Raw genomic sequence first — 23,130 nt, 5'->3', positions numbered from 1 at the left:
CGTTACCAGGACAAGCCGCCATGGTTCTTCGTTATTTCCGGGGACAGCTTACGTGAAGCGCTGTAGGTGTCGATTGGGGCCACAATTTGGGCGGCAACTTCATCGCTCGTCTTCTTCTCTTTGTTGCTTCGCCTTCGCTCGCTTCAGCTCAACTCGCCCTCCCACCACCTTCCTCGTCTGCGCCGACTCGTTTCGCTTCCGTAGACCCCTTCAGCCCCCAACCACATCAGCTCGCTCATCTTCTTCGGCTTTCGCTCGGCACATTTCCGAAACGGTACTAATTACACCATCAAAATCAATCATGAGAACCCACGGCCAAACCTCGACCAGCTCCAGACAAATACCATCGACAAGAACGAGATCAACAAGAACATCAACTTCGACTGCTAGTTCTCGCTCTGCCCAGCTGCCCCACTTCCAGCGTCCCTCCTCGACCTCCTTCTTCACCACCCCCCTGTACCGTTCCTTCCCGTCGTGCGTTCTATCGCCCATCGCCAGTAGTGGCAGTCCCTCCTCTCCAAGCGGCTCATCTTCCAGCAGCACCGGCGCCAGCGAGGAAGGGGCGCCCGGAAAGGAAGGGGCTAAGCAGGACTACATGCACCGAGACGATCGAGATCACATCCACGGTCACAGCATCGACCACAAACGTTTCATCAACGGCTGGCACGTTGCAGCAGCAGCAACGCCAACGTTCGCCTTCGACCCCAGCCCGACGACGCCGTCCTGTGTTCCTTGTTGCTGCTGAACGTCGCGTCAGCACAACACCTACTTCCTCCTCTTCCTCTACTTCCGCCTCTTCTTCTGTCTCTTCCTACTCGGCGACCGTCCCTCGTTCTTCTTCGACGGTTGCCGCCCGAACCGCTACATCGAAGCCTCGTCGGCGCGTATGGCGGCTCAAGGCCGTACAGCCCACGACGCCTCCGACGCCCCTCGCCGTCGTCTGCACGCCTCCTTCTTCGCCACCCGCGACGTTCTTCGATGCGGATTTGATTCTCCCATTCGCTACCTCGGCGCTTTTCGAAGATGAGCCGATCTCGATCCCCAAGTTCAGTCGGCCTGGGCGGTCGAGGTCTGCTTCTTCCTCCTCCTCTTCCACGCCGTCGCCGCCCTCATCGCCTTCGACTCCCCGACGTCGTCCGTCGTCGCCCGTCGTGCTCTTGGGAAGCAACCCGCTCGTGTCGCTCGGCCCGCCGCGGACGTGCCACGTTCGGGTCGACTACATGATCAAGGAGCCCACCGTGAACCTCTTCACCGTGCCCAACAGCCTCACCGAGCTCTCCTCCTCGTCCCTCATCGGACGCTTCGTGCGCTCGTCCCTCTTCGTCCACGACAAGGTACTTTACTCACCACCACCATCTTTCATCTTTCTCTACACGCTTCGCTTTTTTATTTTATTTTTTGTTATTTATTTTCGCGCCAAAATGTGTGGCTTGCTTACGGCCCGTGTCCACAACAGGTGGTGGGCTTCGATCAAGTGACGCTGACGGAGGGCGGGCGCCGCATCCGCGACCTTCCCAACGCCGGGGGCAACTCAGTGGCGTCGGAGGTGATGTCGTTCGAGGTGCTGCGCGCGTCGTACGGGGCCGACCTCCTCAAGACGGAGATGGAGCTCGAGTACTTCCCCATGGGTGGCAGCATCACCGACTACTCCGTGCTCCTCTACGACCTCCACATCGGCGTCTCCGGTACCGACTCGACGATTCTCTCTCATGTCTTGGAAACCACCAACTCACGCGGCGTTCTTTCTTGACGTGATGCAGTGACGAGAGCGATGAAGTACAACGGGACCTTCACGGAGGAGGACGGCCTGCGCATCTTGAGGAAGAAGCTCGAGGGCGTGATCCAGTCTTCGCGGCTGGTCATGGACCCCTTCCACAAGCAGGTGCTCCACATCTTTGCCGAGAAGGAGTACATCGCCGACGTGCTGGAGGACCTGTACAACACGTCGCCCGAGATCACCGACGACATCAAGTCGTCCACTCTCGTCATCGTCACCGTCGCCACCAACTCGCCCTGGATCTTCTACAACTCCTGCGGCAAGGCAAGGTGAACGCCTTCAGCAAGTCTCAACTCTCTCCATCCTCTTCTCCATCCACACACATTTTTGTTTTTCTTCTTTCGCCTTCCCTCTTCGTACAAGAAGAGCTGGAAGACGACAACACACAACATCTACATAGCAACTGTACATACGACGTGAGCAACCACCTTCTCTTACAAATACAACGCAATTCTGCAAAGCTCGTCCAGTGTCGAGATGTTCTACTCGCTGGGTTCGGAAGGCAGCGGCAGATAGGACGGAGAGGTGGATGGTGGACTCGCGACGGGCTCTTCGTCATCGAGGTCGACCGAGTGGAGGAAGGGCAGGATGTTGAAGGTGGGCGTGGAGAAGACGGCGTTCACCATTCGCTCGTTCTTGTCGTCCGCGGGTGGCACCGACAGGAAGCCGGGGGGCGCGGGAGGAGAAGACCCCGATAGAGTGTGGTCGCTCAGGGCGAAGGCCAGCTCGAGCATGGACTTGACGAAGAGGGGCGGGTTATTCTCCAAGTCGCTGCTCTGTAGCTCGAAAATGGCCAGCATGTAGATCATCACCTCGCTCTACGCAAAGTGAAGAAATGATTAGCAGCAGTCTTGCTCTACATCGTCTTAGGCTCGCTTTGTCTTACCTCGGAGGGTTGATTCAACTTGTGCTTGCTTGGTAGTGGGAAAGTGATGTCCAGGTAGTGGTACCACGTCTGCTTGACCAAGAAGCCGCTCTACACGATCATCATCATTAGGCATTTCCTTCAACAGCAACCTGACCAAACAAAGAGAAAGGGAAGTGGAGAGTACTTCAGAGTAGTGGTTAACGAGGTCCTCGTAGAGGAGGATACCAAGGTTCTGGTTGGCTACCTCCATCAACTTCTGTGTAAGCATTTCGTTGTGGTTGGTGGCCTCAAGTAGCATGTTGTAGGCCGTCACGACCTTCTCGTTGTCCGAGGATCCCTGCACGCCCTTCCCGTTGATCCTAATCAACGACGGCAGGTCCCTACGCTCCCCCGATCGCCCCCGAGGAGCTCCTCGCCGCGTCAGTACCATCATCGCCAAGTGCAAGCACTCGAGCTTGGGTAGAGCAAGTGCGAACCTCGCAAACTGTTTGGTGACGGTGGTGGGGAGAACCGAGAGCTCGGGCTGAGCGGCAGTCAGGAGCGCCGGCGGCGGCGGCAGCTGCCCGAGCCAGCCTCTGATCAATTGCTCGTAGCGCCCACCCGAGCGGGTGATTGCTCTGTGTGGTCCGCCGAGGTGGCCACGTTCGAGAGGAACGGCGAAGGAGCACTGCCTGCCGCGCCTCTCGTAGACCTCGAGCCGCGCCTGCGACTCGGGGTACATCTTGTAGAACTTGTCCATGAACGCACTGTGTGCGACGCACGGCACGGCACGCACACGACAAGCACACGATGAGCCTCTCGGAATGCAGCAAGGCGAGGGAAAGGAATGTTACGAGAGGGGAATGGAGTAGGAGAGCTCCGAGTTGATGGTGTAGGCCACGTCGTTTGCCTCCATCAGTGTATGGAGCGTCGTCTCCGGTCTGCCTGTGTAGATTCATAATAAGTTGGCACACGCAAAAACAAGTCAGGCCCTTGTGGTTCTTTTTCGTGTGGTGGGTGCAGTTGTACCAAACTTGGTCCTCACTTTTCTGTTGAGTATGTCCAGCTCCTTGAACAGCTGACTGTTTTCCAACTTCAGCTGGTTGTTCTCCTTCCTCAACTGGGCAAGAAAGAATGTGAGAAGGATGGTGCGCTCCAAGATGCAGCAAGCTGGTCGGGTACCTTGTCCATCATCTTGAGCAGGTCAGCGTCGGTTGTGGCCATCGCGGTCCGTGGGCCAGGTTATCTTCTTGTGCGCGCTCGCTCAACAACCCTTGCCGCCTCCTTGGTTGTTGTCGTGGTATGTGATGGCAGTCTGCGGCCAGGGAATTATTTACTTTGCCTTTTTTAGTCGAGTTGCACCTCAATTTTCGTTTCTAAGTAACGTCTTTCCATATCTACAAGTAAAGATCTTATTTATAAATAAAAAAATAAGAAAGAGCACACTCACTTCTTCCCTCCTCGCCCTTTTCCCTTGCCACTCGCCGCCGCTGTCGTGGGCTTCTTGTTGCTCGTCTTGCCCTCTGGTGCAGGCGCTGATGAGGAAGATGATGTCGCGGCGGTGAGGAGGGCGTTGTTCTTGATGTTGGTGGTGAAGCCCTCGCGACCGGCCGTGAAGGTCTTGCGCCGCATCTTGAATCGGTCCTTGACCCACCCGCCCTGCTCTACGCGCACGTAGACGCCCTCCATCACCTCCCCGCCATGGGCCGACGGCTTCTTCATCATCTCTTGGCCCACGCACTTCTTGAGCTCTTCGAATTTGCTCTGGGCCGACGACGAAGTAGAGGAGGAGGAGGAAGAAGACGTGGAAGAAGAAGACGCGTGCCCCGAGTGCCACAGGAGGGGCACGACGGGAACGCGCCCATCAAGTATGCGCTGCATGCGGTCGTAGGAGAGGAAGCGCCGTTGGGCGATGTCGAAGAGGTCGAAGCCCAGGAAGTAGGACGGCAGGCGGTCGTAGTGGACGGCGTGCTGGCACCAGAGCCACTCGCCGAACAGGACGTACTGGCGCTTGCCCAGCAGCGCGTAGAGCTCGTCCATCCGCTCGTACACCCACTCGCGGAACACGTCGTACTGCGCTTTCTCGCCTGGTACGCGTGTGCGCACACGTCAGCCGCGTTGTGTGTGCTGCGTGTAGAGCTCGTTTGACTTGATTTGAATTGATTGATTTTTGTCAGGGGGGTACCAGAGGTGATGATGCCAGAGCGCTTCTGGAGGACGGGGCACCACTCGTCTTCAAAGTAGAGGCTCACGTTGGTGCCGTCCATCTTCTCCTGCACCACGATGGCCATCCCGTCTTCGCCGTCGTCGTCCGCGAGCAGGTACCGCAGGGCGTTCTCGTCCACCACCTGGTCGTCGTCCACCACCGCGCTGCCCGCCATGTGGGGCGTTCGTGGAAACGCAAAGAACTCACTCATCGCCTACCGTCTTGCCTCTCGGGCTGCTGAACGATCTGAAAATAAAAACGATATATTTGTATTTTTATTTTCGGGTACACTTATGTTAAGTGATCGATAAATAAACGATTTACGGAAAAGGGTCAGAAAATAAATAAGTCGGCTAAATAAAATGAATAAAATAATCATTTATTCGTTGCTTGTTCTGCAGGGCGGAGCAGATTGGTGCGGATGACGCCACCAGGCGTAGATCGCGAACTCCCCTACATTTGAAAGAAGATTCTCAAAACCCGTGACTGTGTGGCTCTGTCTTTTCCTGTTGAACCCCGGCACGCCACGCACGACCATCCAGCACGGGCAGGAGCAGTTGTTAATATCTAATTAGATCTGCCAGCTCACGAAGCGCGTAAGAAATGGTGAATCTGTTCTGGTTGAGCCCGCCACGTTTCGTGCGTGGTCGCGGATTGAACTACTCGTGGTGTGCACGCCAGCACATCGATGCACACATCATCAAGATCCCACTCGAGGCCGCCCAGCTGCTCTACGCCGCCCACCACGCCCTCCCCGCCGCCGACGACTGGCGCACCCGCGCCCCCATGGCCGGCACCGGCGAACGCGGCTATCGCCCCACCCACATGAACAACCCTCTCTCCAAGTGGTACGCGCTCTTATGCGCTGTAGGAGGGGGGGGGGGCTGCGAAGCGTATATGAGGGAGACGGTTGACTGGTGCATCCGTGTGCGTGTGCGGTGTGTGCGTGCTTTCATGTGCGAAGGTTGCGCGAGAGTGCAGCGCACTACAGGCACGCAGTGGCGTATGGACTGGCGCTGTGCGAGGAGTACAGCCACCGCTACGGCCGCGAGCACGCCTGCGAAGCCCACCTCCACTGGCTCAAGGGCCACGAGCCCGCCATCCCCGACGTCTACACCCACCCTGACGATCACGGTACCCGTTCCCTGCGCCCACCACAAACCAACTTTGGTAAAAAAGTGTGGTCTCCCCCGCCGGGATTTGAACCCGGGTCGTCCGCGTGACAGGCGGAAATGCTAGCCAACTACACCACAGGGGACTGGTTGTATGGGATGAGGCTGGAGGTTTGTGTTAGGGGAATTTGCTGAGTTTTTCTTATGTGTAGGGGAGGAGAACGAGGTGGCTCGGTTCAGGATCGCGCGGGCTCCGCCGTGTGCGATGCCGGACGAGTTCAAGGTGGCGCCGCCGGAGGGGTCGGCAGACGAGGCCAAGGAGGAATCGGGCGACGCGGCGGCCGAGGCTGGTGATGAACGATCGAGCGCGGCTGAAGGCGAAGACGAAGCAGCGACGAATCTGTTGAAGCGCGGCAAGGGCAAGGAGAAGGAGAAGGTGGCGACCATCAAGGCGGAGGAGGATGACCAGGCCGACGGCGACGGTGATGGCGATGACGAAGCCAGGCGGATCATTGCCGAAGCCGAGTTGGCGAAGAGGCAGAGGAAGGAAGAGACAGAAAATGAAGAAGAGGAAGAGGAAGAAGTGGAGGAGGTGAAGACAATGAAGGTGGAGGTTGAACTCCAGACGACCGACGGCTGCGTCGCATTGATCAAGACCGAAACGTCGGAGGAGACCACCACCACCACCACCAGCACGACCTCGTCTGAGGCAGCCGGCGAGGAGGAGGAGGAACGGGTCGAGGACCTGCTGAGACCGATCGAAGACGAGGTGGCCGGTACGTCGGGCTCCCTCCCGCTGTACTCCTTCCCTGTACGCCACATACGTTCGATCGTATAATATGGGCTGTCACTGACGAGACTGACTGTGGTTCGCGTGCGCAGCGTCGGAGGTGGCATTCCCGCTGCACGTCTACCAGTCCTACCGCGCGTACTACCTCGGTACTGCCTGTGTGTGTGTGTGCGCGCGCGCGTGGTGTTGCACGCTGCGTGCGCAGGTCAGGCAGCTGTGTCGCGTGTTGTGTGCGACAATTTCTCATGGTGGGTTGGGGGGTTGTGTTGCATGCAGGTCAGAAGCTGTCGCTGAAGATGTCAACGTTCAAGACGCGCAACGTCCCACACTGGGCACAGGAGCGGGTGCTCGAGATACGAGCCCAACCCAAGCCCGCCCCCGTGAAGAAGGAGAAGAAGAAGGAGAAGATCACCATCACAACCCGGACTCGTAGAACAACCACGACGACCATGACGGCGGCCAAGCGGAAGCGCGGCCAAGCGGCGAAGGCCACGGAGGCCGGCGAAGACAACGAAGACGAGGCGGCCGGCGACGAGGACTACTCGGAGAGCCGACTGACGCGTTCGCGTTCGCGCACACGCAGGGCGACGCAGGAACAGGCCGAAGGCGAAAAGAAAAGAAGAAGAACAAGAGGATGAAGAAGAACGACGACGGTGGTGACGATGAGGGCCAAGACAAGGAGGAAAAGAAGAAGAGGAAGACGGTCGATGAGCCGGAGAGCGGGGAGGCTGTGCCGCCCGTGCGACGAAGCCCTCGCACGAGCAAGGCGCGCACCACCTCCACTGAGGCCGCCCTCTCCAAGAGGAGGAAGGTGGTCAAGGAGGTCAAGTAAAGACGTCCATCAGCCCAGCCTCTCACGCATTCAATCAATCTCTTCAATCATTTCGAGCATATAGTTTTGTTTTGTTCGTTTGTGTTTGTAACAAGCTATGTACACAACCTAAACAGAAGAGTCGATCGTCATCATCCTCCGCATGCGGATGAACGTGGTGAATGGTGGGGTCAGTCCTGAGAGTGGCCCTCCTCGAAGAGGGCAAGCTTGGCGGCGACAATGGGGTCCTTGGCGGGTGGATGGGTGGCCGACGCCTTGCGGTTGCCCGCGCCGCCCTGCACCAGCCCGAGGCGCACCTCGGCCTCGATCTCCTCCTTGGACCGCACCTTGCCCTCGGTGATCTTCTTCTCGAAGAACTCCCGGTTCTTCTCGGCCTTCCGCTCCCGCAGCACCTGCTCCGTGTCGGTGTGGACCGCCACCTCGGGCGGCGGCGGACACGTCGCCAGCATCTTGTGCACCAGCTCGTGCACCATCAACGTCGACTTCCGCCTCTCTCGTCGCTTCAACTCCCGCTCCAACGCCGCCCTGTGCGTGTCGTGTCGTATCGTGTCGTCGTGTCGTGAGAAATGGAAAGTCGAGGTAGCTGCGTGTTGATGGTGGTGGTGGTGATGTACCGTTCGGCCATGTCCTGGATCTCGCGCTCCTTGACCTCCTTCATGTGCTTGACGCGGCTGATCTTCTTGACCTCCTCGACCTCGCGCTCGCGCACGAGCTTGGTGATCCGCATGACCTCCTTCTCCTTGACCACCTCCACCATCTGCTCCAGCGATCCCTTCCGCAGCTTCACCAGGTCCCGCTCCACCTCCTGCCCGAACCGCGTGATCATCGTCGCCGCCTTCCCATCCGCCGTCTCCTTCACCACCTCTGCCGCCGCCGTCGTCTCCGCCTCGCCATCGTCGTCGTCGCCGCCGCCGCCGTCGGCTGGTGGTGGTGGTGGCTGGAGATGCTCGAGTATGGCGTCGATGGGTCGCTTGCCGTCGATGGTGGTCGAGTGGGGCCGGTTGGGCGGGCCACGGCTGCTGTCGTCGATCGACCACGACACGCCGCCGCCATCGACGCCCGCGGCACCGGAGGAGGTGTGGCCGGCGCCTCGCAGGCTGCCGAGATCGAGCGACGACAGCTGGACCGACCGGCGCGCCGTGATCGACAGTCGGTCGCTGGACGACAGCCGCTCCCGCATCGGCACACGCCGGCTCTCGGCCGACGTCGTCTTCTGCGTGAGGCTCCGGCGCCTGCCCGCCCCCTCGCCGTCGCCGTCGGCCTGGGCCGTGTCGTCGTCCGGGGCCTGGTCTTTTTTCTCCTTCTTTTCCCTGTCCTTTTTCTTTTCCTTCTTCATCTTCTTCGGCCTGGGGTTGTTGGTGCTGACGTCGTCCTTGATGGAGAGCGACAGCCGCTGGCGGTGATTATCGGTGCGCACCACCTTGTCCTTGTCGGCCTTCTTGGCGAGCTTGGCCCCTCCCCATTTCTTCTTACCGCCGCCGCCGCCATCGGGCTGTCCTGCAAAATCGTCCGCCGCCGCGCTCTCGTCGTCGCTGCCCTCCCACTCCTCCATCCCCTCCATCCTCTCCCTCTCCCTTCGCTCCTCGCCGCCGCTGCCGTCTTCGCCGCCGTTGGCGGTGGCGTTGGCCTTCTCACGGCTGGCGGCGTCGACAGCGGGCGCGGGTGCGGGTTCCTTGGGGGCGCAGACGCGCTGGAAGAGGGCGGGGTGGTGGGTGATGAGGACCTCCACGAGCGAGTTGAGGAGGTTGGTCTCCTTGAACAGCACTTGCGCATCCGTCTCCTCCCGCCGCACCAGATTGGGTCCGATCAACGCGCCCACGTTACTCGCTGCTCGTGCGTGTGCGATGTACGTCAGCGCGTGCGACCACACGACACACGACACACACCGCACAGTAGGGAGGCGGTGGAGGGTGGTGTGGTGGGGGGGGGCGTACCGGTCATTTTGTTGACTTCGGCGTGGGCCGTGAGGAGCACGAAAAAGCGGACCAGCCGCTCCAGCAGCACGTAGTTGATCTCTGGCAGCTGCTCGAGCTGCTCCTTCAGCCGCTCCACCGCCACCTCCGTACTCTCCGCTGTATACCAGGTGTCAGCGTGTGTCGTGTGCGGTGCGTGTGCGGTGCGTGTGTGGTGTGTGCGGTGAGGCCAGCTTACCTTGGGCAGCGTCGAGGAAGTGGGTGTAGGCGTGGGCGGTGAGGAGTGTCTCGGGCAGGGAGCGGAGGAAGAGCTTGAGCACGCCCGCCACCGTGTGCGGGTGCACGTGGGTGGCCGCCATATCGACGCCCGCGCCGCCTTCGTCGTAGGCCGCGCGGAGGGCGTCGGCGTCGGGCTTCTTGCCGGCGATGCGGAACAGGCCCAGCGTGACGATGTTCTCCTCGCGCTCGAGGAACGCCAGCGCGTGCTCCACGAATCGCGGCAGCGCCAACGCGTCGCTCGTGAGGTCGGGCTGTCGCACCACCTCCTCGAGGGCCACCCCGAACAGCCGCCCAGGCTTCGGGGCCGTGACGGCGATCGTGGGCGCGGGACTGGGCGACGCCGCCGGCGACAGCGCATGATGCAGCCCGGCCGCTGTGTTTGTTTTTTGTTGTCCACAGCACAACACACACATTCAATACCTTGTGCGTGTGCGGTGCGTGCGGTCGTGCGTGTGCGGTGTGCGGCACAAGCGACGGAAGCAAACAGTACCTGCGGACACGGAGAGGCCGGATAGTCGGTACACGGACCGCTTCTCCCTGCCGTGGTCGCTCGGCGTTGTGGTGGTGGTGGTCGTTGTCGTCGTCGAGCCGTCGTGGTGGTCGTCGTTGCCCTTCCCCTTGGGCTTGACCAGCCCGCGAAACGTGCCCTTAATCAGGCCCTCCTTCTTTTCCTTCTTGCTTCCCTCCGCCACGCTGCCGCTGGCGGCGATCGTCGTGGCTCCGGCCACCCCGACGCTCTGGTGGTCGTCGGCCGTGCCGTTGTTGAGGATGTCGTAGCGCTCGCGGTCCAGCATGCGCTCGCGATCCTTCTTGGTGAGGCTCGCGAACTTGCCGCCGCGCTGGGACAGCTTGGCGTGCAGGTGTTGGTGGTGGTGCGGGTGGTGGTCCCCGCTTGCCACGCTGCGCTTGCTCACCGGCGGGCTGCTGCTCGACCCGTTGAACGATGCTGACACCGACGCCGACGCCGAGGGCGTGGTCGTGGTCGTGGTCGTGGTACTACTGGTGGTAAACGACGCGGCGGCGGGCGTGGCGGGGACGGAGGCCGACGCGGAGGAGGGCGGGACGACGATGGCCAAGCCGCCAAAGTTGCCGCTCGACTGGGCCTTGTTGATGGTCATGCTCTTGCGCTTGGCGTGGCCCTCGATGCTCTGCCGCCCAAAATTGTTGACCGCGGGCGACAGCTTGGGCTTGGGCGCCGCCTGGTGGGGCAGGAAGGGCTTGATGAGGCTGCCCGACGGAGGCGCCGACAGTTCCTCGTCGCCGTCGCTGAAGGCGAGCGCTCGGTGGTGGTTGGTGCCGCCGTGGCCGTTGGTTGATGACGACGATGGCGCGCTGGCGAGGGCGGGTGTGCTGATGGAGCTGTCTACAAAATCGTTGAAGCTGTAGCGCACGTGCTGGTCGTCGACAAACGAGAGGCCGGCGTCGTCCTTGCGCGTCAGCACCCCGATGCGCCGCAGCTGCTCGCCCAGCATCACCCCCTCCTTGCGGCTCTTCAGCCCGTACTCCTTGATCAGCCAGTCCACCGCCGACGCACCTGCGCGCGACCAACGACACACGGCACACGGCACACGCGCGTCAATGGGCGAAGAAGCAGAAGGAGGCCTCACGACGTCAGTCGTCTGGCGAAGGGCGAAGGCGAACCGTTGAAGTATTTCTTGGTGGAGGAGGCCTTGAGGGCCTTGAGCGATTTCTTCTTGCGCTCGAACGGAATCCCCGTGTCGGGATGCCGCACCTTCTCCGTCAGGTCCCCGTAGTTCACCTTGAACGCCTCCAGCGAAACACCCAACACCTGGCAATAATACAAAGATGTGCATAAAAAATGATTGTAAACATAACAAAAACAATAACTAGACAGAACGCACGCAACTCTGCACACGCACAAACCGCACGCTCGGGCAGAGGCGGTGTACCTCGATGGCAGAGTGACGGCGGAAGTAGTAGAAGGGCGTCCCTGTCGGCTCTTCGTGTGGGGCCACCGCAACGAACGTGGCTGCACAAAGAGGGAACACCCAGGAGTAAGGACGCGCATGCAGGTTGCGTGTCACGGGTGCGGTGGTGTGTGTGTGTGTGTGTGTACCGGGGTGGAAGAAGGCGTCCTTGAGCGGAGGCACGACGACCCACACGGAGATATCGCGGCCGCCCTCTCGCTGCTTCTGGTCGGCCCACAGCAGGAACCCCTTGCTGCTCTTCGCCAGCACGCTACGGACGATTTTGATTGTGATTGGACGAGCACCGGTGAGCACCGAGAGACGCTGCAGGTGGTGCGAGTGCACTCGTGGATGTGGCCCATAGCCAGTGCGGAAGAGACGGGTACCTCTTGTGTACGCAGAGCACCGAGTCAATGTCGGGCGTTTCGCTGCTCTCAGGCTCGGTGGCCACACAGCCGAGCGCGGCATAGTCGTCGCTGGGCGGCACCGGCCGCCACAGCATTACACGACCTTGAGAAGAAGAGAAGGTGATTTGAGCCGGGCGCACGACGGGCTGCAGCACGCACACGCGGCACATAGCACGCAGAGCGGAGGCAGCGGCGATGGGTACTTCGATCCTGGGAGATGGCCACAAACTCCTTTGGCCTGACGAGGAGCGGGAAGTCCTCGGGTTCTGGTGGATCGCCGGGGCGTGCAGGCTCCTCTGTGAGGGGGAGAGAGGGAGGAAAAGAGCGTAAATAAAGAGAGAAGGAGGCGGAAGAGTCTTCAAGCAGTGCTGCAGCGGCGCGTAGAGAGATAAGATGTTGGAAGGTGCACCAGTTTTGCGGACGCGCTCTCGTATGGCGAAGAAGCTCGCAGGATTGTTGGGAAGATCGCCGTGATGGGGCTCCGCGAAGTCCCCCAATGCACAGAACTCTTTAGGAAGAGCAAAAATCAGCAGCGTGAAGCGAAGGGCTTGGATGAAGAGCTCGGCAGAGAATGAAGATTGGGAAGAAGTACCCTTGGGGGGCTTCACACGGAAGAAGGTGATGCCAGCGCCCTTGCTGTTGTCGGCCCAAATCTTCTTGAATTCGTAGCACGAAGTAAATTGAAGCTTTCTCTTTACGCGAATCCTCATATCAGAAGGAGCCGACGTTGCAAGCTTTGCATTTGGTCTGAATTCATGGCCTGGCGTTGTGGTGCCTAGTTCTTCCATGCTGTTCGAGCTCGCAGTCGTTCGATTACCATCTAGAGTGTGCTCAATTTGTCTTGAATTATGCAATGCGGCTCGTGTGGGGGTCTTGTGCAGAGAGCCGCAACGACGAAGTCCAAGCCCCCCAGATCATAGAATGCTCGGAATGCGGAACACCGGCGGCCCACTTGGAATTTGAACCAGCCCCCCCCGCGAAGCCGTTGGGCCGAAAGAAAAGAAGGATGCGCGAGAGCGAGTGTGAGGTGAGGCATGTTTATTCGCAGGGTGGTAAGAAACAACCGACGCGGGCCGCTTAGTTGCCACCGCGCAGACGGAGGACGAGGTGGAGAGTCGACTCCTTCTGGATGTTGTAGTCGGCCAGAGTACGCCCGTCCTCGAGCTGCTTGCCGGCGAAGATGAGACGCTGCTGATCGGGAGGGATGCCCTCCTTGTCCTGGATCTTCTGCTTCACGTTTTCGATCGTGTCCGAGCTCTCGACCTCGAGGGTGATGGTCTTGCCGGTCAGAGTCTTGACGAAGATCTGCATACCACCACGGAGGCGGAGGACGAGGTGGAGAGTCGACTCCTTCTGGATGTTGTAGTCGGCGAGCGTGCGGCCATCCTCGAGCTGCTTGCCAGCGAAGATGAGACGCTGCTGATCGGGAGGAATACCCTCCTTGTCCTGGATCTTCTGCTTCACGTTCTCGATGGTATCGCTGGACTCGACCTCGAGAGTAATCGTCTTGCCGGTGAGGGTCTTGACGAAGATCTGCATGCCGCCGCGCAGACGAAGAACGAGGTGGAGAGTCGACTCCTTCTGGATGTTGTAGTCGGCGAGCGTGCGGCCGTCCTCGAGCTGCTTGCCAGCGAAGATGAGACGCTGCTGATCAGGGGGAATACCCTCCTTGTCCTGAATCTTCTGCTTCACGTTCTCGATGGTGTCGCTCGACTCGACCTCGAGGGTGATGGTCTTGCCGGTCAGGGTCTTGACGAAGATCTGCATGGCCTAGAGGAAGTAGAAGTTGTGGGCGCGAGTAGTTGGTAGGGGTGGTTGGGTTGAGAAGAATGGTTGCCTCTGTTCTCTTGGCCTCCTTTTATCGTGGGGGGGGGAGGGTGACGTTTCGTGGCACAGCGATTGGGGCCGACAGATTTTCGCAGAACTTTGACGTCGTTGGCAAAGGCAACGCCGTTTGGCCCTTTTCCCGAGCCACAGAAACCTCGCTTCCGGCGGAATGTCGCGCCGTTTTGCACAATTAAACTCCGATAATCGTCCCTTACGAAAGAGAAGCTTCCGACACGACGGGCACTGAAGTCTGAAGGGGGGGGGGCAAGAAAGGAAAGACGGGGGAACGAGGGGTTTCGGGGCTCACGTCGTCGGCTTCAGTGCCGGAGGGCCAGGAGAAGAAGGGACGTGTCGGGCACTGTGGCCCGGTGTTGCTCGCGGCAGTCCCGTATGGCCGCAGAGAGGTGGAGCCACTCGCGCAGGTGTCGCTCCCTGTCTGGGTCGGTGGGGCCGACGGCTGATGACGGCTCCACCGTTGCTGCCGGGGACGCCGGGCTCGTGGCGGCCAGGCCGATGCGGCGTTCGTAGTAGGCCTCCTCCTTCTCCTCCTCGGAAAGCGAGTCAATGCCTCCCTCCTTCGCGATCAGCTAATATCGTCGTCGTCATCATCATCCATTGACGCCGCCATCCGCACCAGTGTCAGCGTCGTGCTTTCCAAACAAACAAACACGAGCACACGCGACGGTACCTCGTCGTCTTTGCGCAGAGCGTCGAGCTTGCGCTGCAGGGAGCTGCGTAGGCCGTTTTGCGTTCTGAAGCGGCTCCATACGGACGTGTAGCGCGTCATGGCCTCGACCATTCCGTCGGGCAGGCTGGCCACCTCCAGCTTCTCGCGGAGGCCCGATTCGTCCTTGCGCGCGAAACGTCGATGCACAACAGCATCAACATCAATATAGCATCGCTATCGTTATGGCCATCAACAATGCGATGGCGACCTTTCTTTCTAATCGCCACCATGCACATCACACACGAGCCAGAGGCGATACATACCCGCTGCAGAGAGGCCACCAGGTCATCCAAGCTCGAATCGGTGAAGTTGATCGGCCGTTGGCCGCCGAGCGCGTGAAGCTCGCTGCGCATCTGCTCCAGGGCCTCCACCGTGCGCTTCCGCTCCCGCTCCTTCCGCTTCTGCACCATCCCGCCGGCGGCCGAACACGAAGCGAATCGCGGCGCACGAGTGAGACGCCGCCGATGGTGATCGGGGCGGCGGCGGGGGTGGGATTCATCGGCCGACAAAGGCCGAGGAGTCTGGGGGCGGTCGGCGCACCTGCTGCGGGATGAGGCGCTGGTAGGGGGACGGCAGTATCCCCGGAAACAGCATCACCACGAACGGGGTCGCCTCCGGCACTGCTCCCATTCCGCACATTCCCAAATGACATTAGGAAACGCACACGCACCACCGCACGCGCGCGCGCGCGCGCACACACACACACCACCGCACACGCGCACACACAGACCACAAGACACGGGGAATGTCTACGCACACACGATCTCGAGGATTAGGAAGGGGACGAGGGCTTTGAGGTCCTCTCGCGTCCGGTTCATGAGGCGTATTTCCCGCCTGGTCAGCGCGTCGATGCCCCTCTCGCGGACCACCGCCCTGAGGCGGCGCGTGTGCTTGACGTTGCGGTAGAGCTCCACCGTGCCGTCCTTGATCCCGCGCGCCAGTTCCTGCGTTCCAACAACGTCGTCATGGCCATCGTTACCATCATCATCATCGCCACCACCACCACCTTGAGCCGTGTGGTCGAGGTAGGTGGTCGTGGGGGGAGCCTCACCTTGGCCTTGGCCATCAGGGTCTGCCACTTGGGAGCTGCTGCCACGGCAGCCGGCGCTGCCTCCGCCTCTGGCGCTATGGCTGGCGGCGGAGTTGTGGTGGCGCCGAGCGGCTGCTGTTCGTCCTTCGTGTCAGGTGCCGCCGGTCCATGACCGGTGGTGGACATGCCTCTCCACCCTGGGCGCAGGTACGTGCAGCCATAAATATAATAAACATATATAAATAACGACATAAATAAAATAAATAAATAGTATGACAAGAATATTGTGCTGAGGGGGGGGAAGTACCGGCAACGGCAGCCGGTCGTAGTTGCGAGCGGTAGGCGCCGGACGAGGGGAAGAGCCGGCGGGCGGTGAGGAGCCCGCTGCTGGGGGAACGCCGGGCAAAGCGCAGCCCAAGGGCAGTAGTCGTGGTCGTGGTGGGGCACTTGCGCATGCCGTCAGCGGACTTCAACGACAACAACAGAAACAGCAACAGCAACAGCAACAAACGAAGGCTTCACCCTTGCACGTCGCGCGCTACCCTGCCATCGTGGTGGGGATCTAACCCCTCTTCCAGGAAGTGAGGCGGTTATTTGTTCTTCTTCTCGCAGCTTTTCTTTCCTTGGCCTTGAGACTCACTGGGGCGGCCGCTCCTGGGTGGTGTGAGGGTCGGGGTGATGGTGATGGTGGTGGTGGTGGTCGATGCCACCGGGTGGACGGTCCTCATCGTCGAGGAATCGTTCGAGGTAGCGGCACGGGTAGCAGCACGGCCCGTCCAGGATGTGCTTGTACTGCTCTGCCGCGCGCACGCTGCGCTTGCGGTAGTCCTCGTGCCACCGCCATTCGAACTCTTCCCACGATGGCAGCTGGCCCGCGTGACCATATCATCATCACCATCACCGCCGACAACACACGACACACACGGCACACGACACAAAAAAGGCGATGCTACATGTGAGTGGATGGTGGCGAGCAGGCCGAGCGGTACGAGCTGGGCGGTACCACGACGGGGTGCTGCGGCGCGGGGTTGAGGAGGTCGGCCACGTCGGCCCGGCGGTGGAGAGAGGCCAAGTGGAACGGCGCGTAGCCGTCAAAGTCCTTGGCCTCCACATCGGCGCCGGCGCTCACCAGATATCTGTGCGTAGATCGCGAATGCGTCGAGTGGTCCGTACACGTCAACAAGGGTCGAGGTCAGGCAGAATTCGGTACCTGGCACAATCCAGAGAGCCGTGTTCGGCGGCGTAGTGGAGGGGCGTGCGGCCGCCCACCACAAACACGGGCACCAGCTGCTCGAGCACCACCATCCGCTCCTCGCTGCGCACGCCCATGTCCGCACCAGCCTCCACCAGCACCTGCGCACGCCATCAATCATATTATAAATAATAATAAAAAAATAATAAAAACAAACACAAATAAAAATTGGGGGCTATGTGCCTGGGTGCAGGCGAGGTGGTCATCGATGGAGGCGAGGTGGAGGGGCGTGTGGCCAGCTCCATCGCGGACATCCACGGTCGCCCCGTGCTTGAGTAGGACTGCCACCACCGCCTCGTGCCCTCGACCAGCTGCTATGTGCAACAAACTGGCAGCTCGTGAGGTTGGACAAAGGCTGTAGGGTGGTCAAGGAAAAGGGCACACCGGTAGTTGAGTTCATCGCAAGCGTCAGGAGCCACGCGGCACTGGTCAAGCAGGTCAGCAAGCACATTCACATCTCCCCCATGCACCGCCGCTACCGCCAGCGCCGTGTCTGTCGCCACCTCCATAACTTTGTGGGAACTTAAGTTGTGTGGCCCCCTGTTGTTTGAAGAAATAAGATTATGGAAGACAAATATTAATTAATTAATAAAATAAATAAATGACAATAAAAAGCACACGATGAGTGGCATGTTCAGACCATCAGAAAGGTCAGCTGGACCAGGACCTTGTACGCATTAATGCGTAAGGGTAACCATTCATGGCTCCAAGCACCTCGAGCACCCCACCACTTCTTTTTCTTTATTTCTGCAAGACACGCCTATGCGGCAGAGATGAACAGCAACTGTACAAGGTTGTTCAACCTGACCTTTAGCCCAGCTACTCCAACTGTAAGATCAGAGCTCGTTAGTGCATCTTCATTCGCCATTGCCGTGTGCGTGTGCGTGTGCGTGTGCGTGTGCGTGTGCGTGTGCGTGTGCGTGTGCGTGTGCGTGTGCGTGTGCGGCGGTCATGACACGGGATAGGAAGGGAGGCGTACGCGGAAGAGGCGTCGGATGAACGGCGTGTGGTAGCGGAGGACGGAGAGGATCAGCAGGATGGCGATTCCGCACAGCAACGACAGCACCACCACCAGCGTCAGCGCCGGCTTCACCGCTGCAGCGCCACCAAGGGTCCCCCCACGACGACGTCAGGGCCATCTCCCCAAGTACCAAGGAAGATAAGAAGCTCAACGAGGAAGAATGAGAGCGTGGGCGTACCGAGACACGATGACTCAATGACGACCGCGTCCTTGCACTTGCGGAAGTGGTCCCAACAGGCCTCCTTCGTGCAGTGCGAACAGTCGCCCACAGCTGCCATCCACAGTTCGATTATTTGACATTATAAAAAGTAAATGGAAATCATCAAAGATGCAGATAATTGGCGAGCTGATGCTGCTTTGTTTGATTGATGGTACCGAAGGCGGTGGCGGCGGGGTCCGTGCAATCGCCAGAGAGCTGGGCGCAGCAGTTGCAGTGGCACACCGCGCCACCGGCCCCAGCAACGAGCCCCACCCACCCCATGGCCAGCCACACCCCCAGCACCAGCGCCATCCACCACCAACCACAGGTTGGCCCCTTCATCTTGTAGCTTCGCGTATTAAAATAAATATAAATATTTTTAATATTTTGGAATAAAAAAATACAAATGAAATACCGCACGAGCCGCTACATGAGGAAGCAGCCGGGCTTTTCGTCCTGGTCGTGCTGGTCGTCAATGAAGACGGCCGAGTGGGCGTAGTCGCGGAGCAGCTGCACCATTGTCACCCACTTGGCGTGTCGCCGCTCGATCTCGGCCTGCATGAACATGATCAGGTGGACGCGCTCCTCGCTGGCCACGTCCAGGAGCTGCTCCTTGGCCAGCTCGAGGGCCTCCTTCCAGTTGGCCCGCTCGAGGCGCCCCGGGTGGGCCAGCAGCAGGCCCGCCATCTCCAGGTTGCACCGGCCCACCGCGACCGTGAGCGCCGTCACGTTCACCCGCGTCGGCGAGCCGTAGGGCATGTGCTCGCAGCGCGTGTTCGGGTCGGCTCCGGCGTCCAGCAACATCTGATGGAAGGCGCCGTGTCAGCGTGTGTCGTGCCGCATGTGCGTGTGCGTGTGCGGTGTGTTGTAGAATGAACGTAAAAGGGAATATATATATACCTGGACGATCTCGCGGTTCTCCATTTCGATGGCGAAGATGAGCGGGGTGACGTAGGCGTAGTCCTTGAGGAAGAGCTGGGCCTCCTTGTCGGCGCCGTTGGCCAGCAGGAACCGGACCATCTCCTTGTCGCCCTTGTAGATGGCCTGTTGGAAGCAGTTGGTGGCCGCCACGTCGGCGCCCGCGCGAATCAGGACGACGGCAGTGTCGGTGTCGCGGATGGAGATGGCGATGGTGAGGGCCTCGAGCAGGTTGTTCCACCGATCGTAGATCGTGAAGTCCGACCCGTCGCCCTCCATCGCCGACGCCTCGCGAAGCTGAGCGGCATCGTCTTCGTCATCGTCGGTGGCCAGGTACGGCAACAACAGGTTGACAACTCCTACACGCGGCGAAAAGTTAGAGAGGCAGGCTTGTGGAATGTGGGGAATGAATGTAGTTACGCACCCTTGTGGCGGTGCTTGACGGCGATCATGAAGGGCGTCAGGTTCTCGAGCGGGAGGCCCACGCTGAGGAGCTGCTTAATATTCCTGGCCGTGAGGTCCTCGAGCAAGCTCTGCAGAGCACATTCAGTCAGCATCAATTCAACTCCTAAAAAATGAACGAAGAAAGCGAAAACAAAGCGACGAACAAAGAACGAACAGGGGATGAGGCGGGGGAGGGGCAATCCGTGGTACCTCGACCCAGCGCACGGCACCGCATCGACATGCAAAGGCGAGGCGGCGCACAGACAGGCAGAACTGCGCCTTTCTCAACGAGGCGGCGTATATCTGTTGTATCTTCCGCATGCCCAACGCGGTCTGAATGTAAATGTCGCGGTAGTAGGCCCCCGGACCCTCCAGGCTGCCGTAGAGCGAATTCACATGGTCCCTCCAAAGACCCGTATCTAAAAGAACGAAGAACGAATCAGAACGAAAAAAGACGAGGGGGGATGAGCGCGCATCCCTTTGAAGTTTGTGGTTTTTTTTTGTTTGTTTTGGCCGCCGGCGTACCTTGGGAGAGGGCGCGCCAGTGCCTACAGACGGCGCTGGCCGTGATGACCTCGTTCGGCGTCAGCCTCGAAAAGACGCGCAGCTGGATCTCGGTCGGCATATCCGCGAAGCCGAGGTGGTGCTCGCCCGCGGGCTGCCACCACACCTCTCCTTCCATCTCCTCTTCCCTGTCCTCCTTCTTCGCTTCATCTTTTCCTTCTACTCGAACATGTTCACTCGCTCCCCGCAGCTGCGGCATCAACGTTGAACCGATGGCGGGCACCGCCTGCTGGCCGTGGCCCTCGCTATCGAGGACGTCGTGCTCGTCGCTGTCGAGGTCGTCGTTCTGCGCGCGCTTGGCTTCATCGTCGTACTCATCGTCGCTCGCCGGGCGCCGGTGGGTCGCCTCGGCCGTGCTGTTGCTGCGCTGCCGCTTCTTAGCCGGCGGCATGATTCCAGAGCGAAGCAACATGCCATCATCTTCATCTTCATCTTCTTCTCCGCCGACCGCGGTCGCATCGTCCATGTCGTCACCGACCGATGAACTTGCGGGCCGCTTGTTATTATTGGTCCGCCCACCGACCCCAAACCACACCTGTTACACAACGCGAGGGTTAGTGGTCTACTTGCCAACACGGACAAAGAAAAAGGCTAAAGCAAAAAATTGCGGGATTGATCCGGATGCGGCCATTGGGGCAATGGCGGCGAGGGCGGTACCTTATTGGCTGGCAAGATGACGGTCGCCGGTTCCAGGTGGCCCTCAACGTCCGCCACACAGACCGCCACTCTGCCTTCTTCGGGTGGAGATGCGCCCTTGCCCTGGATTACCGCGGCATCAAGCTCGGGCGTGCGCCGCAGGGCTTCGACCTGAAGCCCGGCGCCGTCAGGGCTCGCGGTGATATTCAGTGTCCATTCGCCCACCACGACCTCTCTTCGGTTCGTCGCGTCCATCTTGTTGTCTTCGTTCTTCCGCGTCGAACGTCGCTCTCGCTTTTTCGCTGTCGCGTTCGCTCTTTTGTTGTATTACTCTGCATCGAGCGATGGAGAGAGCGAGGGTGAGTGTCCCTCTCTCCTCCATCCAAAGCATAACTAGACTTTTTGGTGGATACACCAAAAAAGATGCCCCGGGGCCGAGAAAGCAACACACAAAAACGAATAACACATAATGCCACCACAAATAATAACTAACCTTGGTGCGCTTGGTAACTTGCTTCCAGTGCGGGGGCGTGGCTTTATCAGCAACGGCCAACCTCCGGGCGCTGCACGACTGTGGAAGAAGTGCACTAGATATGACGGGGCTTGGCGGGGGCTCTTCGGTCAGCGGCCAGTGAACGACGGAGACGTGGCCAGTGGTGTGGTGTCGAATCTTTTGTTGTTCTCCGCTTGTGTCTTCGTGTTTTTTGTCGTCGTCAGCTTTCTGGCGTTGCCTTTCGTCGGGCCCTGGCCAATGGCAAGCCGCTCGGCCAAGGAAAAGGTGAGCGACAAACTCCCTCCGCCTCGCTCTGGCCACTCACTGATGGTGCGGGATGGTTTGGCGGATCGCTTACACCCACTGCCCACGCCGGCTCGTGGTGAGTGGCAGCGTCGGTGTTAGTGTGTTGGTGGTAGTGACATTTAAAATGGCCAATAACTGAATTCCTGTGCGAGTCTGGCGCGCAAACAAGAAAAAGGCGAAAGGAGATGGAAGCCACCAGTGGAGGTGCCGATGCAGCGCCTTCGCCTCCTGCGGGGCAAGGAGGCCAGGTGGAGAGGTTTAATCCAGCCCACTACGGTCTCACTGCAGATTTCTTCCTTACATCCTACACAAAGATGAAAGGATGAGGGTGTAAAGTATCTCAAGCAAAGGTGCAATAGCACTTTGTGCAGCTATGTGGGGGGGGGGCAAGATGGAAGGAAGATTTAACACATTTGAGCAGCTATTGGAACCATTGGAACAAGCAATTGGTGATGCAGCTATTGGAATGGACTGCAGGTATGTGCACCCCTTCTTGTACACTCACCCCACCTGCAAGTGCTGCCACCACTTCACTCATCATGTGCTTTGCATCTTTACTCATCTGTTGTCTACACCTTCCCTCTTATTGACCCCTACATTCAAGTACACACACACACCATTTGCCCTTTGTTGCTGCTTGTTGATCTTGTGTGTCACCTGATCTTGTATTGTACTTGTAGGGCAAGATAGGCATCAATCACTGCAACAACATACTCATACTCCTGGGTGCCTGCAAGGAGATGGACCCCACTGACCACAACATCATGCTCATGCAGATGATGAAGGGATTCAGCAACACAGCACAGGAAGCAGGAACACAGGTGACCAGAGGCCAGACCATGATCAATGCCTGGCCATTGATTGGTGGTGTGGCCATGACTGCAGTGTAGGAGAGCAACTTCATTCATCCTGAGAGTGCATGCCTGCAGTCCACATGCTATGCATGTACTACAGCACACTAACTTGGTCTTGGTTGTTTGTTTGCACAACAGATGCTGCTGAAGGTGATGTGGTGGTACTCACTAAGCCACTGGGCATTCAGCTGGACATCAACCTCAATGAGTGGATTCACAATCTGGAGGTGCTCAACAGCCATCTGGCATGGATTGTTGGCCACATCATCACCAGCTCCAACACCACCCATATTGTCAATGACTTCACCATCATTTAACATACATTGGCCAATGAGATCATGGTGTGTGTGTGTGCATGTGTGCATGCACATGCATTGTCAAGACTTTGATCTCACATTGGCTGTGGTGTGCAGCCTTTACAGTCTCTGTTTCAATACAACATTTACCATTCCAGTTCTACCTACACATGAAGCCATAACCTTTGCTCAAGATACACATGCCTCAAGAAAGGGGCAACAACAAGCACAACACAAAAGAGGAAGGAGGCACCATGAAGGGGCCGCCCCCAAGCTCCATCCAATGAGTTGGGCGCCTCCTGATCCTCCTCCTTCCTTTCCTTGTACCACTCCTGCCCTCAACAACACAAACCATTTCACGAAATCTGTGCATTTCTTCAGATTTTCCTCGAAGTTAAAGAAAGTTGGTGTGCGGCTCAAAAGATCGAAGTGGTTGGTGCAACCGAAATCATATCTAACAACGTACGACGTG

The 23,130-nt window shown here is 59.1% G+C and overlaps 8 protein-coding genes across 8 annotated transcripts; 3 read left to right on the top strand and 5 right to left on the bottom strand.

Moving 5' to 3' along the window:
• Positions 1-1,220: 1,220 nt before the first annotated feature.
• Positions 1,221-2,050, top strand: ACA1_071210 (AAC-rich mRNA clone AAC4 protein; the record flags this gene model as incomplete). The annotated part of the gene is made up of 3 exons (XM_004352976.1): positions 1,221-1,334; positions 1,457-1,685; positions 1,761-2,050. 3 exons carry the CDS (start codon positions 1,221-1,223, stop codon positions 2,048-2,050), a joined length of 633 nt encoding a protein of 210 aa, XP_004353028.1.
• Positions 2,051-2,259: 209 nt separating this feature from the next.
• ACA1_071200 (uncharacterized protein) lies at positions 2,260-3,848 on the bottom strand (the record flags this gene model as incomplete). Its single annotated transcript, XM_004352975.1, has 7 exons — positions 2,260-2,595; positions 2,664-2,753; positions 2,830-3,025; positions 3,122-3,391; positions 3,479-3,569; positions 3,654-3,744; positions 3,807-3,848. The coding sequence occupies 7 exons, from the start codon at positions 3,846-3,848 to the stop codon at positions 2,260-2,262; spliced, it is 1,116 nt and encodes a 371-aa protein (XP_004353027.1).
• A 222-nt stretch (positions 3,849-4,070) lies between these two features.
• ACA1_071190 (DNA ligase III, putative) lies at positions 4,071-5,041 on the bottom strand (the record flags this gene model as incomplete). The annotated part of the gene is made up of 2 exons (XM_004352974.1): positions 4,071-4,711; positions 4,810-5,041. 2 exons carry the CDS (start codon positions 5,039-5,041, stop codon positions 4,071-4,073), a joined length of 873 nt encoding a protein of 290 aa, XP_004353026.1.
• Positions 5,042-5,433: 392 nt separating this feature from the next.
• Positions 5,434-7,564, top strand: ACA1_071180 (uncharacterized protein; the record flags this gene model as incomplete). Its single annotated transcript, XM_004352973.1, has 6 exons — positions 5,434-5,678; positions 5,822-5,964; positions 6,155-6,718; positions 6,825-6,881; positions 7,009-7,293; positions 7,326-7,564. 6 exons carry the CDS (start codon positions 5,434-5,436, stop codon positions 7,562-7,564), a joined length of 1,533 nt encoding a protein of 510 aa, XP_004353025.1.
• Positions 7,565-7,734: 170 nt separating this feature from the next.
• ACA1_071170 (RhoGAP domain containing protein) lies at positions 7,735-12,801 on the bottom strand (the record flags this gene model as incomplete). The annotated part of the gene is made up of 12 exons (XM_004352972.1): positions 7,735-8,089; positions 8,179-9,344; positions 9,551-9,636; positions 9,716-10,086; positions 10,255-11,290; positions 11,398-11,524; positions 11,667-11,746; positions 11,834-12,008; positions 12,082-12,194; positions 12,295-12,387; positions 12,501-12,599; positions 12,684-12,801. The coding sequence occupies 12 exons, from the start codon at positions 12,799-12,801 to the stop codon at positions 7,735-7,737; spliced, it is 3,819 nt and encodes a 1,272-aa protein (XP_004353024.1).
• A 1,434-nt stretch (positions 12,802-14,235) lies between these two features.
• ACA1_071160 (LETM1 family protein) lies at positions 14,236-16,130 on the bottom strand (the record flags this gene model as incomplete). The annotated part of the gene is made up of 7 exons (XM_004352971.1): positions 14,236-14,505; positions 14,607-14,768; positions 14,909-15,046; positions 15,186-15,265; positions 15,403-15,589; positions 15,697-15,872; positions 15,983-16,130. The coding sequence occupies 7 exons, from the start codon at positions 16,128-16,130 to the stop codon at positions 14,236-14,238; spliced, it is 1,161 nt and encodes a 386-aa protein (XP_004353023.1).
• A 181-nt stretch (positions 16,131-16,311) lies between these two features.
• ACA1_071150 (Fbox domain containing protein) lies at positions 16,312-20,964 on the bottom strand (the record flags this gene model as incomplete). Its single annotated transcript, XM_004352970.1, has 14 exons — positions 16,312-16,542; positions 16,679-16,811; positions 16,886-17,028; positions 17,180-17,238; positions 17,398-17,467; positions 17,907-18,022; positions 18,127-18,219; positions 18,324-18,496; positions 18,578-18,951; positions 19,048-19,424; positions 19,490-19,598; positions 19,771-19,928; positions 20,035-20,608; positions 20,731-20,964. The coding sequence occupies 14 exons, from the start codon at positions 20,962-20,964 to the stop codon at positions 16,312-16,314; spliced, it is 2,844 nt and encodes a 947-aa protein (XP_004353022.1).
• Positions 20,965-22,248: 1,284 nt separating this feature from the next.
• Positions 22,249-22,679, top strand: ACA1_071140 (selenophosphate synthetase; the record flags this gene model as incomplete). Its single annotated transcript, XM_004352969.1, has 2 exons — positions 22,249-22,375; positions 22,501-22,679. 2 exons carry the CDS (start codon positions 22,249-22,251, stop codon positions 22,677-22,679), a joined length of 306 nt encoding a protein of 101 aa, XP_004353021.1.
• Between the last annotated feature and the right edge of the window lie 451 nt (positions 22,680-23,130).

The sequence above is a fragment of the Acanthamoeba castellanii genome (genome assembly GCF_000313135.1).
Source record: "Acanthamoeba castellanii str. Neff unplaced genomic scaffold scf7180000084603, whole genome shotgun sequence".
In the NCBI taxonomy this organism is placed as follows: Eukaryota; Discosea; order Longamoebia; family Acanthamoebidae; genus Acanthamoeba; species Acanthamoeba castellanii.
This window is presented reverse-complemented; position numbering and strand designations above follow the sequence as displayed.